At 38.9% G+C, this 20,053-nt stretch overlaps 1 protein-coding gene across 1 annotated transcript in view; it reads left to right on the top strand.

Annotated features, from left to right (window-relative positions):
- The first annotated feature begins 244 nt into the window (after positions 1 to 244).
- LOC126273324 (lactosylceramide 1,3-N-acetyl-beta-D-glucosaminyltransferase A-like) overlaps positions 245 to 20,053 on the top strand; it is a 77,473-nt gene continuing 57,664 nt past the window's right edge. The window contains exons 1-3 of the mRNA XM_049976870.1: positions 245 to 296; positions 1,348 to 1,419; positions 1,601 to 1,851. Of these exons, the coding sequence (XP_049832827.1) occupies positions 245 to 296; positions 1,348 to 1,419; positions 1,601 to 1,851 (375 nt within the window). The remainder of the gene's footprint in view (positions 297 to 1,347; positions 1,420 to 1,600; positions 1,852 to 20,053) is intronic.

Here is a 20,053-nt window from a genome sequence, read left to right as displayed (position 1 = left end):
AATGATGTAGATATCTGCTTAGGTTTTTGTGGAAAGCGGAAGTTAAAAGGAGCTATTGAGAATACAACATTAGAAATTTGCTTTGAGATGGAATTATTGCAACAAGAATTACAAAACAGACAAATTCATTACAATTAGTGGTACATGGAACAGAGCAGTTGAGCAAGGAAGAATGTTTTAGTCATGGAAAAAACAAGTTGGTTGCACAGTGAAGATCTCATAAAGTATTGTGGTAGACTTTTACATGTTGAAATCTGTGACAAACAGAAAATATACAGTGGTTGATGCCCTGGCAGGTAATGTAAAAAGGTGTTTCCAGAATGAGATTTTCACTCTGCAGCGGAGTGTGCGCTGATATGAAACTTCCTGGCAGATTAAAACTGTGAGCAGGCTGAGACTCGAACTTGGGACCTTTGCCTTTCACGGGTGCTTGCTCTACCGACTGAGCTACTCAAGCATGACTCACGCCCCGTCCTCACAGCTTTACTTCTGCCAGTACCTCGTCTCTTACCATACAAACTTAACAGAAGATCTCCTCCGAACCTTGCAGAACCAGCACTCCTGAAAGAAAGGATATTGCGGAGACATGGCTTAACCACAGCTTGGGGGATGTTTCCAGAATGAGATTTTCACTCTGCAGTGGAGTGTGTGCTGATATGAAACTTCCTGGCAGATTAAAACTGTGTGCCAGACCGAGACTCGAACTCGGGACCTTTGCCTTTCGCGCGAGCACTTGCCCGCAAAAGGCAAAGGATCCGAGTTCAAGTCTCCGTCCGGCACACAGTTTTAATCTGCCAGAAAGTTTTAAAAAGGTGTTGTTTAAATGTGGACTTATCATACTGAAGAGACATTTTCTAAATTTAAGGACAACTTCTTAGAAGAATATTGCTCTGTACAAAAATAAATCTTGAAGCTTGGTCTTTTTTAGTATGTATTACTCTTTAAGATATATGTATTACATATGTACCACGAAAACTTTAAATAATGCCACAAATGGCTCATTTTCTAGGCCCAAAATTCCTCTAAGTGACTGGTCTTCAAATTGTTAAGTGAAAAGAGGGAATTTTATTGAGCACTAAAAGAGAATAAGGAAGTGTTCTCAGACAAACCAAGGAGGGTTGTAGAATATGAACATTGATTACATTTCATTGAAAATGAACCATTTTTCATGCCATCTTGTTAGATTCCTGTATGCAAGAAAGTTGAAGTACAAAAATAAATTTATAAAAATAGTTCCAGAAATAATTTTGTTGTCAAAAGCTAGGGTTATTGTAATTTAAATGGCACTAAGACCAAGAATATTTTATTAAACATTATCTCTCGTTTTTTATTCTTGAAATTGTGCAGTGCCCCATGAGGGTCTTTTTAATGGAATCCTAAGAGGAGATAAAGAAGTATACACTTATTTAAAAGTTGACTGTTGGTCCCATTGAGTATCTCAAGAAATTTATGGCTTTTAATAAAAAAAATGGTTTTGTGGTCATGGTGTGCTGTAATGGAATTGAGATGTGGTGGATTTTACTGAAAATGTTTATTTTACAGTCATTTGTGTTTTTTAACTGTCAAATGCAATATTATTTTATTACACTAAATATTCCAGGCTGGTCTATAAATACAAGCAGAGATTTGCGGCTCTATGTGCTGCCAGAGAATTTGACAGCAATTATTCCTCAACCAGATATTTGTAGTGAAAAGCTGTTTCTCCTCATTGCTGTATGCTCAGCTGTTGGTAATTTTGAAGCTCGAGCAGCAATCAGGCAGACATGGGCATCTGCACCTATTGTTTCTGACAAAACTAGTGCTGTAAGAGTAGCATTTCTACTTGGTGTATCAAAACACAATACTCTGCAGGTACGGTACCTACTCAAAACTATAGTTTATAGTTCTATAAATTGAGCAGTATAGTAACCCAATCTATTCAGCATTGGAATGATTTTGTTCTTCAAGTGGACTAAGGAATTTAGTAAAAATTTCTCCATTATGCTGTTATCTGATTGAGGTCTGACAGAATGTGCATTTAGAATATCAGGTGGAATTGGTGTCTGGTATACTTTATCGTGACAGTTAGTTTCTGTTTTAATAATTTCCCATGCGGCTTTGTATTTATTTACTCAGTTCAGTTTATATGTATCATTTGCTTTGCACTTAGCTGCCTTGGTTTCAGACCTGTAAATCTTTTTCACTTTCATATCTTGTCAGCATTATTGTGCTTGGACCTATCATGATAGAGTAGCATTATGATTCTTATTCTACGTAGATGTGGGGTGTACCAGCTTTTTAGATTTTGTGGTTTGGTGTAACGATTTTGCTTTGATATTTTCTTGCAGCATTTAGGACAACATGCTGCAAAATTTTCAGTTAACAGTTCTAGAAATTTGTTGGTAGATTCATTTGCACCTGCAGTGAGTATTATTTTATCCCATTTTATTACATTCAGTTTATTTATCAACTTGTTTAGCTTTGATTCGTTAATTGGTCTTATAATTTTTTTACAGTCTATGGAAGTTTTAGTTGCCTTCATGTAAAGAGTTTGTCTGAGCCATAGTCCCTCATGATCCGAAATGCCTAGTTGTTTTGTATAGATGAAACACAAAGTATGTTATCTAGACATGCTTCCTGTCTTGTGGGTTTGTCATTTATGCAACTGAAGTTGGATCTTAATGTATTTACCAAGTGATCAACCTTTCTATTCATAAACCTATCATCTATATTGATATCATCGAATATTAGAATTCTATAATTTTTGTATTTGAGTAGAATCAGTATCAGTTTCTCCAGAAGCTCCACAAACAGGTCTTCATTGTGTTTTGGGAGGTGGTATACTGAATCTATTATAATTTCCTGGCTTGGCAACATTATGGCTGCAGTTCCAATTTTGCTTCTATGCACAGTCTACTTACATCTATAACTTCATAGATTAGGTTCACACTATTTTTAACATATACAAATACACCACCATGTTTAATACTTGTTCTACAGTAGCTGGTTGCCAATTCATATCCATATGGTACACTTAATTTTAGTTCCTCATTGCTAAGTCAGTGTTCATTTATTGAAATCACTGTGCAGTTTAAGTTTTCCAGCCAATACTGAAGTTCATTAAGTTTGTTCTTAGGAGACTACACATTCATATGTAAGAACATTACACTTTTACTTATCTTTCTGTGGTTCTCCTGTAGCCGTGCAGCAAAAAGTCATTGAGATGGGATGGAACTGCTGCTTTCTTCTTCCTCAGTAAACAACCATTTGATGAGTTTTCCAATGTTGACTGCTCCTTCAGTTGGCATGGTGGTAAACTTCTTGTTGTGTTAGGAGGATGAGTGGCTCCTATTACTTCTGCTATTGTTGATGTTGCATTTTCTGTTATTGATGTTGATTCTTTTCTTGTTGCCTGTGTTTCAGATGATAATGATTTTGGGGATGCTGCTGCCACTGGTGACTGTGGGTCTGCTGCAGTTGCCAATGATGGTTGTGGTTCTGCTGTTGACTGGGATGATAATGATGTTGCTTGTTCCGATACAGCTGTTAATTCTGAATTTGCTTTTATTTTTCTTGGTTCAGTGTGGTCAATCTCATTGTTGGAATGTGATGGTCCAGTTTTTCCACCTCCTGGTGATTCTATACAAGACTTTTCTACTTCTGGCATGTTGGTTACTGCTATGTTGTTTCCCATGATTGTGGTCTGCTTTTTGGTTGTAATTGCATACTTTAATTCTCTGCATAATTTCTTTTTTCCTCTTTTGTTTATATGCAATTCTTGCCATGTGTAACCTTGTCTTCTTAGGAATCTGTTTATGTCAAGTACTGTGACATGATTGTATTGTTCACAGGTTTTTATGGTGCACTTGTTCAGCTGATAAATGGCAAAATTTTTCTGTATGCTGCCTTCCTGGTATAGAATTGTACACAGTATAACCTTCAGGTGTAACATATTCCTGATTAACTCTTCTATGCCATTTTTGAAATTACAGGTCATCTTCCAGCTTCTGCTGTTATTTGATCCAGCGCAGACTATTAGAGTGTCTTCTTTTCCTAGGTGTTTGATTCTGCTATGAATGTCTCTTGTAATTTCATTAAATAACACACCTGGTTTAACAAAGGATGTTATAAAGAGCATTTCTGTGATAATTCATTTAACAGGCTTGCATGGTTTCTGCCGTTTTCATCAGTCAACATAAGAACTTTAGTTTCTGGCATAGCTGTATTTCATTGATTCCTGGTCCCCTTTCCTGCTAATTCCTTTTCTGTTTGTTCAGTATTTGCTTTTACTGGGATGTGTGATGTAACACAATTATCGGAACATTCAGCAATGTCGCTGTTTTGTTCTTCCTTTTGTAAATTTGGTCCACATTTTTGGTCATTGACTCACTGTTTGTGGCACTCGTACAGTTTAATTGTTCTTTTAGAGTCTTCAAACTATCAGTAAGATGTGCAATTAGAGCATCCTCTCGTAAAATTTCATCTTTCATTCATTGTCGGGAAATTTCATACTGAGTATTTCCTTGTACCATTTTATGGTCTATTTGTTTAGTTTTTGATTTCATTCTGTCCCTTGCACTGACCAATTCACGTACTGTACATCATGACAATAGTTGTTTACTTTTCTGCCCCATGCTTCGCAAAAAAAAAAGTATTAAAGTAAACATACCTGGAATACTGGTACTGTTGTGTCTTCATTTCCATTTCATTTGTGCACTTTAAACATATAGTTCAGAATTGTACTACATACTTATTTGAAAGGTTTTCACTAGTACATGCGTTGATTTATGTTTACACTGTGTCCACAGTTTATACATATTTCACTAGCTTGATGTAATAACAAACACTCTTGTAACAGCAAAAATTACACCTGTAGACTTGATTCTTTTCTCGTTTATTTTCGCAAATTTGACTGTATTATTTCACTAAGCACTTGCTATCTTGGTTTGTTTCAATATGTTTAACTGTTCACTATGTTTAACTGTTTCTACTTCCTCTTTACCTCTATTTTTGTGATAATATTACTCACAATACACTTAGGAGCACTTTTAATGTAATACAAAGTGTTTTGTCTGCTGTGTAAGTACCAATAATGTTAACAAGCTGTGTGTGTTTCTCTTACAGAAGAGCTGTTTAATTTTTATTATTACTTCGTTTTTGTTGACCTGCTAAGGACCACATGAAATATCTTATGTCTTCTTCCTTCTCTCTATATGTCTTCTTTCTTTCCACCAGTTCTTCATTCTTTCCCTTTGCTTTTAGCTTCTTTCCCCTGTCTGTATTACACTGTCAATTTTTTTATTTTCTACTGGAAGCCCTTGAAACTTTTTAGTTTAGCTCCGATATTTTCTCTTTCTAAGTTTCTTCCATTTTCCTCAGGTACCTCTTACTTCTCTGATACAAATAATTAATGTTTTTGTGTTTTTGACAAAAAGTTAAAAATCTTTTTATTGTTATTTTTTTAACTAGCCTTTTCAGTGGCTGTAGAATGCAACTCTTCTCTATCTCATTACGTATAATATTCATTCTATTATTTATTTTTTCATAAATTTCTTTATTACTTCTTAATTTCCACTTTCCACTATGATTTTTTGGTCTTAAGTTTTTCCTGCTGATTTTCTTCAAATGGTTCAAATGGCTCTGAGCACTATGGGACTTAACATCATTGGTCATCAGTCCCCTAGAACTTATAACTACTTAAACCTAATTAACCTAAGGACATCACACACATCCATGCCCTAGGCAGGATTGGAACCTGCGACCGTAGCAGTCGCGCAGTTCCTGACCGAGCACCTAGAACCGCTAGACCACCGCGGCCGGCGCTGATTTTCTATTCCATCTTTTTCTCTTTCATCTAATTGTTTGTATATCAATGAAAGTAATCATTTTTTGGAAATATAATTACATTGGATGGATCAAAAATCTATTCACCAAGCAGGAAGAGCAGAAAACATATAAAAGTTAAGCAAATGTGCAAGCTTTTATAGCTAGTGGCTACTTCTTCTGGCAGAAGCGTTGAAGGTCTAGGAAGAAGGATGAAGAAAAGGGATTGGCAAGGCTTAGGAAATAGGAAGAGTTATGGAAAAGTCACCCAGAGCTCCAGGTTGGAGGAGATTTACCAGACAGGATGAGAAGGAAAGGCTGACTGTTGAAGACTGCAGCAGATGAGATTTGTAAACCTGAAAGCTTAAAAATGGAAGATAGGATAAAAAGCAAGGCAGAGATTACCTGCAAGCCATATTTCAAGAGATAATAAGGGCTGAAAGCTTAGTGCAATACATGTGGTAGACAGGTGGAGTTGGGGGTAGAAAAAATAGACCAGTGAGAAAATAAAAGGTGTAGAAACCTAAAAGGAAGGGAAGAAAGGAATCGTTACTGAAAAGAAAAATACTGAGACTGCAGAAGTTTACATAAATTAGGGCCAGGTGGGTGGCAAGAATCAAGAGCATGTTGTAATGCCAGTTACCACCTACAGAGTTCTGAGAAACTGGTGCCATGGGGGAGAATCAAGAGTGCACATATGCCCATTCATCCTAATTGATAACTTGGTGGTAGTCATACCAATACAGAAGGCTGAACATTGCTTACATCACAGCTGGTACATGATGTTTGTCATTTCAAAGGTGCCTCTCCTTTTGAATGTGTGCTGGTTATAGGGATGGTATAGCTGATGGTAGGAGGGTGAATAGTGGTGATGGTCACAGGGGTAGGAGCCATAAGGTAAGGAAATGGTGCAGAAGCACAGGCTCTCATCAGGATACTGTCGAGATTGGGGAATGATGGGAGGGCATAAAATCTGACAGAATGGACGTCTTTTCAGGGCATAATTTTTAGGAAGTCATTGCCTTGTCCAAGTAGTTCACTAATTCATTCAAGACCAGGACAGTACTGAGTGACAAGAGATGTACTCTTAAGTTGTTTTTTGGAGGGATCAGTAGTATCAGTATCAGGTGTGATGGCCCAGGAATTCTGCTTTAGAATTAGCCTGATGGACTAATTATGACCAGTGAAGGCTGAGGTGAGAATGGTAGTGTATTGCTGTAAGCATCTGAACAAATACATTTGCCTTGAACGCCAAGTCCATATGGAAGGGCGTTTATCATGGAAAGGATGGAAAATGTCAAAATGTAAGTACTGTTGTTTCTTCATAGGTTTAATGTGAGTGGAAGGAGACATCCTTGATACCATTTCCCTGCCTGTGATCTGTTGGTATGTCTGCCTCTCAAAGGTAAATTAGTTGTTAGTAAGAACATCATGGGTTTGGAATCAGGTGGGTGCTGCTTGAGGTAATGTCCAGCAGCAGACAGTCCCTGTAAATGTGGAATAATAGTGTAAGAGGAGGTGGCATCAATGATGACAAGAAAGGTGTATGGTGGGATTGGTATGGACACAGATTTCAGATGATCTGGGAAATGGTTGGTGTCTTTAACATAGAAGGGAAGTCTTTGTAGACCAGAGCATGCTCTATAACATAACAATTGTGACCTCAATGTCTGTAGCATTTGGACTTTTCCCACAGACACCAGTTTCTCAGAACAACAGAGTTGGTAACTAGCTTCACAACATGTCCTGGGTTCTCACAACCGAATATGTGTTGCTTTGCAATAATTTTTTTTTGTTTTTAGCATTCCTTTTCCATATCTATCCCTTTCTTGACTCTATTTTAATTTTCTGTATCATTTATTTTCTAATCTGTCTAAAATTTGAAAAATAATACTAGTATCGCCAACTACTGTTGAGGAAAAGTAATGCTAGAGGAGGATGTCCCATTACAAGTATCAACAACAATCAGTCTTTCCATATCATCCTGTCCAGTTAAGTCTCTACTGAGCTGGGGTTCTGGGTGACTTTGCATAACTCTCCCCATTTCCTATACCATGCCAGTGCATTTTCTTCAACCTCCTTTCAACCCTTTCAGTACTTCTGCTGGAAATAGGTGCCACTGGCTTCAAAATCTTGCAAATTTCCTTAACTTTCCCCTGTTTTTTTCTCCTCTTGCTGCTTGTTGAGCAGACTTTTTATCTAGACAATTATGGTATACTCATCTTGGGGTTGAAGTTATTATTTATATTATACTTTCACCAAATTGTTTGGTTGTACTTAATAAAAGGTAGTCTGAAACACAGTGGCATTCTGGTCTAGAGACAGGGCCACTTCCACTTTTCTTGCTCTTAGTAAGTTAGCCTCTTTGCCCAAAGCATTAGGTTTCATTGTTTCACATAGATATTTAAATTTATAGTACTTACATTCATCTATAATCAGTTTCCATGTATTTTTGTACCTCCTTCACGTCTGTCATATACTCTGGTTTTTGAAAAGATACGTAGGCCTACTTCTTAAAGCTACTTCTTGTAGGAAATTTATCTGCATTATTGCATCTTCTATAGATTCAGCTAAGATGGCAAGATTATCTGCCAAAGCCAAGCAATCATGACTCAATTTATCCCCTTTTCTCCCAATTATAATATTTTAAATATCTTCTTGTTCTATTCTTTTCTTCCATTCCCTGATTACTCTTTCTAGCACTCAACTAAATACCAGTACAGACAGTCCATCTCCTTAACTTACACTGTTTTTGATCCCGAATGCCTTGGGAGTTTCACCTAAAATTTTAATTTTACACTTCATATCCATTGTATGTCTTTTATGATTGCCGCTGATTTTTTGTCAGCTCCAAACACACTTAAGATGATGAAAATGTTTCTCTATTGATCAAATCATATGGTTTTTTTGTCTGCAAATGATACGTAAATACTTTTGGTTCTCATTCTTTTATACTTGATTATAAGCTTCAGATTTAAAATTTGTGCCACAATGGATCATCCTGTTTTGAACCCCCCTTAGCACTCTCCTAATTGCTGATCCTACTGGCTTTTCAGCCTGTTTTGTAATGCTTTGAAAGAATTATGTAAATTGCTGGAAGGAGGGAAATACCTCTATAGGTTTTGGGGTTAGTTTTATCTCCTTTTCTGTGGATTGTGTGGATTATTGCTATTTTCCAATCTTCTGGTAAAGCTCCTGTTTCCCAGACTTTTTGAAGGACTCCACTACTACTACTGCTACTACTACTAGTCATATGCCAGTTACACATCACTTTAGAAATATGAAAAAATGTATACTTAATTTACACATTTAAAGAGATATTGTTTAAATAACTGTAAATGGATAGATAAAAAATCTACTCACCAAGCAGTGGCAGGGAACACACACACATAAGGGTATAACTTTTATAAGCTTTTGGAGACAGTGGCTCCTTCTTTAGGCAGAAGAGTTGAAGGGGAAGGAAGAGCGATGAAGGAAAATGACTGCAGATTTTTAGGGAAAGGGGTACAGTTCATAAAAGTCACCTAGAATGCTGTGTCAGGGGAGACATACTGGACAGGATGAAAAGGAAAGACTGATTCTTGGGGACTGAACCAGATAAGATTTGAAAACCTGAGAACTTAAGGGTGGACTCTAACATTCTAATGACTTAAAATGTGAGTGTGGATCTGGGTTGTATTGATTTATTCCCCCAAACCACCTTCCACTTCTTTACGAAGTGACTTATTTGGAACTTGCAGCCACTCTTCCTTACTGGCTAGATGGCTGGCTTCTTCTCCATAGAATAATGCTAGGTACAGGAATTTTTAGACACTTTATAATTATGAAATAAGTAGACATATAAACTTTACTTTTCGTCAATTAACGATGTATTTTACCTCCATACACAATAAAACTCTCACTTTCCACATAAACATGTAACTTTTGGTAAGTCTCTCATACAGCTGAACATCAGAACCAAATTCAGTTACAGTTAAAAGAAAGTTGGCTTAGATACCATAACTTCTCGTAACGTAATCAGAAAATAAGTCTTGTCTATAACAAGGTTACATCAAGAATTTTCAAGAGTTCTTTTTCAACTGTCCTTGTTTTAATAACGATTGTCAATGACGTAATAAGCACAGAGCTGCTTATAAACTCCATAGTTCTTCCTTACACACTCATTAAAACATCTATGGATTGCCCAACAGGTACTTGTCAGCGCCTTTCAGCCACCACATCTACTTTTTTCCCGCGACTGATTTTAAACCTGCACACACAAACTTGTGACACGCAGTAGATAGGATTCTACCATCCCACACTCATATCCAAAATATCGTGTGTTCGAGACAGTAGAAGGCTGAGTGGTTCTAGAATTTTACAGAAGTTCTCAAAATACTACATATCCTCCCCCCCTCCCCCCCCCCCCCCTCAGATCGAACATGCGATATTTTATAAAAAATCATTATGCAAATAATATCACTCATAATAACGTTTCATATCATAACAGTATACATTTCTTACATAAGTTTATATCTCATCTTTCTTTTCAATAACAATTCTCTTTTCTCTCTTGAACAATCTTTCACTTATTGTTTCTCTGCTCTTTTCTTATTTTACTTTGTTATTAAGACATGAGCATTTACTCATGGTTTTAGTCGTGTTTACTAATATTTAGGAATTGTGAGAACTCTTTTTCTTTTCTTTATTATTATTGTTATTTCCAATCATAAATCTCAAGTGTTTATGACACATGAGTAATATATTTTCTATTCTTATCTTTTGTACTACCTTTTTTCCTAGTGTGTACTGTTTTCATTATTTGTAGCTTGGAGGAACTCTGGATGAAATGAAAGTGTTCTTTTGACACTCATTTGTTTCCACAAAACGCAGTAAGGTTAGTCATTCATAGAATTCATACTTCCCAGAATAATCCCTATAAAATTTGTGACTTCTCTCACAATACTGCCCCTTTCTCCTAGGATCAGCACCTATTCCTTTATTGTCGGGTGACCTTATGAGATCACTTTCTCTTTCCGTTCTGGTAGGTATGCCCCTTACAAAACATCCCTATTTTTAGGCAACAGATCCTCCTATCTCCATGTAGGAACACCTATCCTTCATACTTAGTGAATGCTGGGTATGCCCTCCTTATCCTTTCTCAGTAGGCGTCACAGTTCATTACCCTAGTATACATTTCTATGTATACCATAATTAAGTATCTTCTGGTAAAGATATAAATCTACTTTAAACTTTGCATTCATTCTTTAATATATCATTTACTCTCTAGAGTCCTCCTCTACTTATCAACTTCTGTGTTTTCAATAGATACTATGTCTACATGTATTACTTATGTCCCACTATTCTTCAGTTCATCAGAGTACTTATTACACTAATGTTTCTTAATGATCAACATGACTAATTCCTTTATTACTTTCATTTTATTTCTTTGCTCATGCCTCTTTCTTATTTATCCACTACTCATTTCTACTTTATAGTTGTTTGTTATGTATCATTTTCGTTCCATAAAATTATATGCTTTTGTCTCTCTTTGTGCATGTGTTCATTGTGCCTATTCAAATCTCTGTTTAGAATGCTTTTCTTTATTTATGTGCACCTCTTCTTATGTACATTTGATGTAGAACCGTCATAGCTTCCTATATATAGGTGCATATTTCCATATGTACACACATTTTCCCTTACAACACCTAGTGGTCCTCACATTGTGACAGGCTTTGTCTTATGTAATTTAATGTTTGTGTAGAAGTGTATATTTGTGTATATGTGGATATGTGTTCATGTAGTCTGACTTTCTAAAAATGAGATTTAAGATGATGTGACTTACCAAACAAAAGTGCTGGCAGGTCGATAGACACACAAACAAACACAAACATACACACAAAATTCAAGCTTTTGCACCCAACGGTTGCTTCATCAGGAAAGAGGAAAGGAGAGGGAAAGACAAAAGGATGTGGGTTTTAAGGGAGAGGGTTAGGAGTCATTCCAATCCCGGGAGCAGAGAGACTTACCTTAGGGGGAAAGGAGGGCAGGTATACGCTCGCATACACACACATATCCATCCACACATACATAGACACAAGCAGACATGAAAGTCTCCACAAGAGGAAAAATTCTCAGTACTTACTGTTACCCATTCTGAGGCTTCCCCTAGAAGGTACCCCAAACCAAATTCGATCTTCTTGTAATCTTCGCAATTTTTGGTAAAGATTAGTTAAAACTTTTTAAGAAATGTGTCAGATGTACCTCTCCATCTGGCTTAAATTTAGGGAATTGTCTAAATAACCGTGAATGGGCTCCCCATTGCAAATCATTCACCGCTTCACTGTTTAATACCACATTAGGTGAAATTATCCTTTTTTCTACTTTATCTTGGGGTAATAATTTCTCTCCACAGGTCGTCCATACCCTTCCTGGTATCATTGAGTTCAGGAGAAGGAATAGACAATATTTTCCAGAAGTTATTCTCTCAGTAATATTTCAATCTACAATCTCTCCAAATTGTTTCTCCAAACTAATTACATTTACAATGTCAGAGTTAGCTATTTTCTCTTTGAAATATCTTTCTACATTATCTACCCATCTATTGACATCTGTAATTTGTGACTCAGTCTGGTATTAATTCATTATGCTTATCTACACTCTCTCTCAAAGTATTCAACCCCTGCCTGACACCACTATACTTCATATTGTACACATTTTCAAAAGATCCTAACTTTTCAATAAGTTCATATTCTATATTATTACATTTGTTTTCAATGTTAAGTTCTAACCATTTTGATAAATCTTGAAAAGTGTCCATCTGTTTCTGACTAAAGTCAGTAAACATATGATTTATATGAGTGGTCAAAGAACTTGTCAACTAGTTCTTTAAATCTACTTTTAAATTCTCTGCTTTATTACTTATTGCGTCGAAATCAATCTTCAAAGCACCCATGCCTTCAGAGTTGCACTATCAGCATTTAAACCTTCACTCTAGGTATTTAATTGAGAACTTAAAGAGATTAACATAAGATTCTGAGCCTTGATTAAATTTATCAACTCTGCCCTGTCAGGCACTTCTGTTCCTGGTTTCCATGGCCATAGCTAAGTCTTGAGCATCCCCAACCTGTTGTATATTTTCCATACTTTTTTATGCCTTTGCTCTTGTAAGCATTTAAAACTAACTTTAAATATGATAATTACACGATAAAAGTTCATTCAAAAGTATCTTGTATCACTTTGTACTAAAGTAATCAAGTTTTGTTTCACACTCACCTGGCATAGAATTTGCATTGTGTTGGTGAGCGGATGTGGAGACAGGTCAGCACCATAGAACAGCAGCTGGTGTCAGCAGCGTCAGGTGTATGTTGGTTTCCGTGTCTGCGTCCCCACAATGTGTGTGAGAGCTGTATACTCCCTGCACTGTATCTTCTTAGTTGAAGAGTTCTATATGTATTTCTTCTTAGACAAATATGTGAAAATCTTCTCTGCTGTTTTATCTTTTTGAATTTTTCATTTCTTCACTGTTTTTCCATTTAAATTTTGCTCCATTGGATACCTGAATATATTCCAATTTCTCAGAGTAATTCCCTTGTCTTGTTATGTTTGGTTGCTATGGCAATAGGTAACAGCTTCTTCTCTCATTTTTTACTTAATATTCCAGTTTTCTCCATCTTTTCACACAGGTCACCACATTCTAACATTCTAATGACTTAAAATGTGAGTGTGGATCTGGGTTATTTCAGTTTATTCCCCCAAACCACCTTTCACATCTTTACAAGGTGACTTACTTGGGACTTGCAGCCACTCTTCTCTATTGGATAGCCATTTGCTGGAAACCCTCATGATTTCTTCTGTGTTGAATAATGCTAGGTCCAGCAATTTTTAGACTATTACTACTTGTGAAATAAGTAGACACACAAACTTCACTTTTCATCAATTAATCATGTATTTAACCTCCATAAACAATAGAACTCCCACTTTCCACATACACTCCTGGAAATGGAAAAAAGAACACATTGACACCGGTGTGTCAGACCCACCATACTTGCTCCGGACACTGCGAGAGGCCTGTACAAGCAATGATCACACGCACGGCACAGCGGACAAACCAGGAACCGCGGTGTTGGCCGTCGAATGGCGCTAGCTGCGCAGCATTTGTGCACCGCCGACATCAGTGTCAGCCAGTTTGCATGGCATACGGAGTTCCATAGCAGTCTTTAACACTGGTACCATGCCGCGACAGTGTGGACGTGAACCGTATGTGCAGTTGACGGACTTTGAGCAAGGGCGTATAGTGGGCATGCGGGAGGCCGGGTGGATATACCGCCGAATTGCTCAACACGTGGGGCGTGAGGTCTCCACAGTACATCCATGTAGTCGCCAGTGGTCGGCGGAAGGTGCACGTGCCCATCGACCTGGGACCGGACCGCAGTGACGCACGGATGCATGCCAAGACCGTAGGATCCTACGCAGTGCTGTAGGGGACCGCACCGCCACTTCCCAGCAAATTAGGGACACTGTTACTCCTGGGGTATCGGCGAGGACCATTCGCAACCGTCTCCATGAAGCTGGGTTACGGTCCCGCACACCGTTAGGCCGTCTTCCGCTCACGCCCCAACATCACGCAGCCCGCCTACAGTGGTGTCGTGACAGGCGTGAATGGAGGGACGAATGGAGACGTGTCGTCTTCAGTGATGAGAGTCGCTTCTGCCTTGGTGCCAATGATGGTCGTATGCATGTTTGGCGCCGTGCAGCTGAGCACCACAATCAGGACTGCATACGACCGAGGCACACAGGGCCAACACCCAGCATCATGGTGTGGGGAGCGATCTCCTACACTGGCCGTACACCTCTGGTGATTGTCGAGGGGACACTGAATAGTGCACGGTACATCCAAACCGTCATCGAACCCATCGTTCTACCATTCCTAGACCGGCAAGGGAACTTGCTGTTCCAACAGGATAATGCACGGCCGCATGTATCCCGTGCGACCCAACGTGCTCTAGAAGGTGTAAGTCAACTACCCTGGCCAGCAAGATCTCCGGATCTGTCCCCCATTGAGCATGTTTGGGACTGGATGAAGCGTCGTCTCACACGGTCTGCACGTCCAGCACGAACGCTGGTCCAACTGAGGCGCCAGGTGGAAATGGCATGGCAAGCCGTTCCACAGGACTACATCCAGCATCTCTACGATTGTCTCCATGGGAGAATAGCAGCCTGCATTGCTGCGAAAGGTGGATATACTCTGTACTAGTGCCGACATTGTGCATGCTCTGTTGCCTGTGTCTATGTGCCTGTGGTTCTGTCAGTGTGATCATGTGATGTATCTGACCCCAGGAATGTGTCAATAAAGTTTCCCCTTCCTGGGACAATGAATTCATGGGGTTCTTATTTCAATTTCCAGGAGTGTATATTTAGCTTCCTGTAAGTCTCTTGTACAGGCGAATGTCAGAACCAAATTCAGTTACAGTTAAAAGAAAGTTGGCTTAGATACCATAACTTCTCGTAACGTAATCAGAAAATAAGTCTTGCCTGTAGCAAGGTTATGTCAAGAGGTTTCAAGAGTACTTTTTCAACTGTCCTTGTTTTAATAACAATTGCCAATGACACAATAAGCACAGAGCTGCATATAAACTCCATAGTTTTTCCTTACACACTCACTAAAACATCTATGGATCACCCGACAGGTACTTGTCAGTGCCGTTCGGCCACCACATCTACTTTCTTCCCACAACTGATTTTAAACCTGCACACACAAACATATGATGCGAAGTAGTTAGAAGTCTACCATCCCACACTCATATCCAGAATATCATGTGTTTGAGATAGTAGAAGGCTGAGTGGTTCTAGAATTTACAAGGAAATTTTCGAATCGCTACTGGAAGATAGGGTAATATGCAAGACAGAGATCACTACTAAAACATCATGCATGAGTTAATAAGAGTGAAAATCTAGGTGCGTTGTATGTAACATAGGTGGGAGAGGAGACAGTGAAAAATAGACAGGTCAGAAAATAAAAGATGTAGAAAACTAAAATGGAGTGAAGGAAGGGGCAGTTACTGTGAAGAAACACTGAGATGGAAGGAATTAGGGTAAATTAAGGCCATGAGCCATGTACCTTGCCGTTGGTGGGGAGGCTTGCGTGCCTCAGCAATACAGATAGCCATAACCTTGGTGCAATCACAACAGAGGGGTATCTGTTGAGAGGCCAGACAAACGTGTGGTTCCTGAAGAGGGGCAGCAGCCTTTTCAGTAGTTGCAGGGGCAACAGTCTGGATGATTGACTGATCTGGCCTTGTAACAATAACCGAAACGGCCTTGCTGTGCTGGTACTGCGAATGGCTGAAAGCAAGGGGAATCTACAGCAGTAATTTTTCCCGAGGGCATGCAGCTTTACTGTATGATTAAATGATGATGGTGTCCTCTTGGGTAAAATATTACAGAGGTAAAATAGTCCCCCATTCGGATCTCCAGGCGGGGACTACTCAAGAGGATGTCGTTATCAGGAGAAAGAAAGCTGGCGTTCTACGGATCGGAGTGTGGAATGTCAGATCCCTTAATCGGGCAGGTAGGTTAGAAAATTTAAAAAGGGAAATGGATAAGTTAAAGTTAGATATAGTGGGAATAAGTGAAGTTCGGTGGCAGGAGGAACAAGACTTTTGGTCAGGTGACTACAGGGTTATAAACACAAATTCAAATAGGGGTTATGCAGGAGTAGGTTTAATAATTAATAGGAAAATAGGAATGGTAAGCTACTAGAAACAGCATAGTGAACGCATAATTGTAGCCAAGGTAGATACGAAGCCCACACCTACTACAGTAGTACAAGTTTATATGCCAACTAGCTCTGCCGATGACGAAGAAATTGAAGAAATGTATGATGAGATAAAAGAAATTATTCAGATAGTCAAGGGTGCCGAAAACTTAATAGTCATGGGTGACTGGAATTCGGTAGTAGGAAAAGGGAGAGAAGGGAACATAGTAGGTGAATATGGATTGGGGCTACGAACTGAAAGAGGAAGTCGCCAGGTAGAATTTTGCACAGAGCACAACTTAATCACAGCTAACACTTGGTTCAAGAATCATAAAAGAAGGCTGTATACATGGAAGAAGCCTGGAGATACTGACAGTTTTCAGATAGATTATATAATGGTAAGACAGAGATTTAGGAACCAGGTTTTAAATTGTAAGACATTTCCAGGGGCAGATGTGGACTCTGACCACAATCTATTGGTTATGAACAGTAGATTAAAACTGAAGAAACTACAAAAAGTTGGGAATTTAAGGCGATGGGACATGGATAAACTGAAAGAACCAGAGGTTGTACAGAGTTTCAGGGAGAGCATAAGGGAACAATTGACAGGAATGGGGGAAAGAAATACAGTAGAAGAAGAATGAGTAGCTTTGAGGGGTGAAGTAGTGAAGGCAGCAGAGGATCAAGTAGGTACAAAGACGAGGGCTAGTAGAAATCCTTGAGTAACAGAAGATATATTGAATTTAATTGATGAAAGGAGAAAATATAAAAATGCAGTAAATGAAGCAGGCAAAAAGGAATACAAACGTCTCAAAAATGAGATCGATAGGAAGTGCAAAATGACTAAGCAGGAATGGCTAGAGGACAAATGTAAAGATGTAGAGGCTTATCTCACTAGGGGTAAGATAGATGCTGCCTACAGGAAAATTAAAGAGACCTTTGGAGACAAGAGAACCATTTGCAAGAACATCAAGAGCTCAGATGGAAACCCAGTTCTAAGCAAAGAAGGGAAAGCAGAAAGGTGGAAGGAGTATATAGAGGGCCTCTACTAGGGCAATGTACTGGAGGACAATATTATGGAAATGGAAGAGGATGTAGATGAAGATGAATTGGGAGATACGATACTGGAGTTTGAGAGAGCACTGAAAGACCTGAGTCAAAACAAGGCCCTGGAGTAGACAACATTCCATTGGAACTACTGACGACCTAGGGAGAGCCAGTCCTGACAAAACTCTACCATCAGGTGAGCAAGATGTATGAAACAGGCGAAATACCCTCAGACTTCAAGAAGTATATAATAATTCCAATCCCAAAGAAAGCAGGCGTTGACAGATGTGAAAATTATCAAACTATCAGTTTAATAAGTCACAGCTGCAAAATACTAATGCGAATTCTTTACAGACGAATGGAAAAACTAGTAGAAGCCGACCTTGGGGAAGATCAATTTGGATTCCATACAAATGTTGGAACACGTGAGGCAATACTGATCATATGACTTATCTTAGAAGCTAGATTAAGAAAGGCAAACCTATGTTTCTAGCATTTGTAGACTTAGAGAAAGCTTTTGATAATATTGACTGGAATACTCTGTTTCGAATTCTAAAGGTGGCAGGTGTAAAATGCAGGTAGCGAAAGGCTATTTACAATTTATACAGAAACCAGATGGCAGTTATAAGAGTCGAGGGGCATGAGAGGGAAGCAGTGGTTGGGAAGGGAGTGAGACATGGTTGTAGTCTCTCCTCGATGTTATTCAATCTGTATATTGAGCAAGCAGTGAAGGAAACAAAAGAAAAATTCAGAGTAGGTATTAAAATCCATGGAGTAGAAATAAAAACTTTGAGGTTTGCCAATGACATTTTAATTCTGTCAGAGACAGCAAAGGACTTGGAAGAGCAGTTGAATGGAATGGACAGTGTCTTGAAAGGAGGATATAAGATGAACATCAACAAAAGCAAAACGAGGATAATAGAATGTAGTCGAATTAAGTTGGGTGATGCTGAGGGGATTAGATTAGGAAATGAGACACTTAAAGTAGTAAAGGAGTTTTGCTATTTGGGGAGCAAAATAACTGATGATGGTCGAAGTAGAGAGGATATAAAATGTAGACTGGCAATGGCAAGGAAAGCGTTTGTGAAGAGGAGAAATTTGTTAACATCGAGTATTGATTTAAGTGTGAGTAAGTCATTTCTGAAAGTATTTGTAGGGAGTGTAGCCATGTATGGATATGAAACATGGACGATAAATAGTTTAGACAAGAAGGGAATAGAAGCTTTCGAAAAGTGGTGCTACAGAAGAATGCTGAAGATTAGACGGGTAGGTCACGTAACTAATGATGAGGTATTGTATAGAATAGGGGAGAAGAGGAGTTTGTAGCACAACTTGACCAGAAGAAGGGATCAGTTGGTAGGACATGTTCTGAGGCATCAAGGTCTCACAAATGTAGTATTGGAGGGCAGCGTGGAGGGTAAAAATCGTAGAGGGAGACCAAGAGATGAATACACTAAGCAGATTGAGAAGGATGTACGTTGCAGTAGGCACTGGGAGATGAAGAAGCTTGCACAGGATAGAGTAGCATGGAGAGCTGCATCAAACCAGTCTCAGGACTGAAGACCACAACAACAACAAGGCCATGTTGGTGGCAATAACTAAGTAGATGTTGTAGTGCTAGTTCCCATCTGCGGACTGCTGAGAAACTCATGTCTGGGGGAAGAATCCAGGTGGCACATATGGTGAAAAAGGCACCAAGGATATGACTGCCATGTTGTACAACATGCCCTGCAACAGGATATTGTGTGTTGCATATGCCCATTCATTCTGACTGATAACTGGGTTGTAGTAATGCCAATGTAAAAGATTGCACAGTGTTTACATATAGCTGGTATATGACGTGTCATTTCACAGGTGGCTCTCCCTTTGATAGTATATATTTTGCCAGTTACAGGACTGGAATAGGTGGTGGTAGGAGGGTGCATAGAGGAAGTCTTGCTGTAGGGACCGTCACAGGGATAGGAGCCATAGAGTAGGGAGTAGGTGCAGAAGGAGCATAGGGTCTGACAAGGATATTTCAGAATTTGGGAAGACAATGAAATGCTATTCTAGGTGTGGTGGGCAAAATCCGGACAGAATGGATCTTATTCTAGAGCATGGTTTTAAGAAGTCATGGCCCTTGTTGAAGTAGCTGATTGATGTATTCAACACCAGGGCAGTTCTGGTGAGAAGTGGTGTCCTCTGAAGTTGTGTTTTGGAGGTACCAGCAGTACCAGGATTGGACGTGATGGCCCAGGAAATCTGTTTTTGAACTAGGCTGTTGGGATAATTACATCCAGTGTAGGCTGAAGTGAGAGAGATGTTGTATTTCTACAAAGAGTCTGCATCTGAACAGATATGTTTGCTTCGAATTCCAAGGCTATACAGGAGTGAACGTTTGACAAGGAAAGAATGGCAGCTGTCAAACTGTAAGTACTGTTGTTTGTTATTAGGTTTAATATGGATGGAAATGTGTAGGGACCTTCAGAA

The sequence above is a fragment of the Schistocerca gregaria genome, chromosome 5 (genome assembly GCF_023897955.1).
Source record: "Schistocerca gregaria isolate iqSchGreg1 chromosome 5, iqSchGreg1.2, whole genome shotgun sequence".
Classification (NCBI taxonomy): Eukaryota; Metazoa; Arthropoda; class Insecta; order Orthoptera; family Acrididae; genus Schistocerca; species Schistocerca gregaria.
Note: the sequence above shows the minus strand (reverse complement) of the source record. Positions and strands in the feature narration are given on the sequence as shown.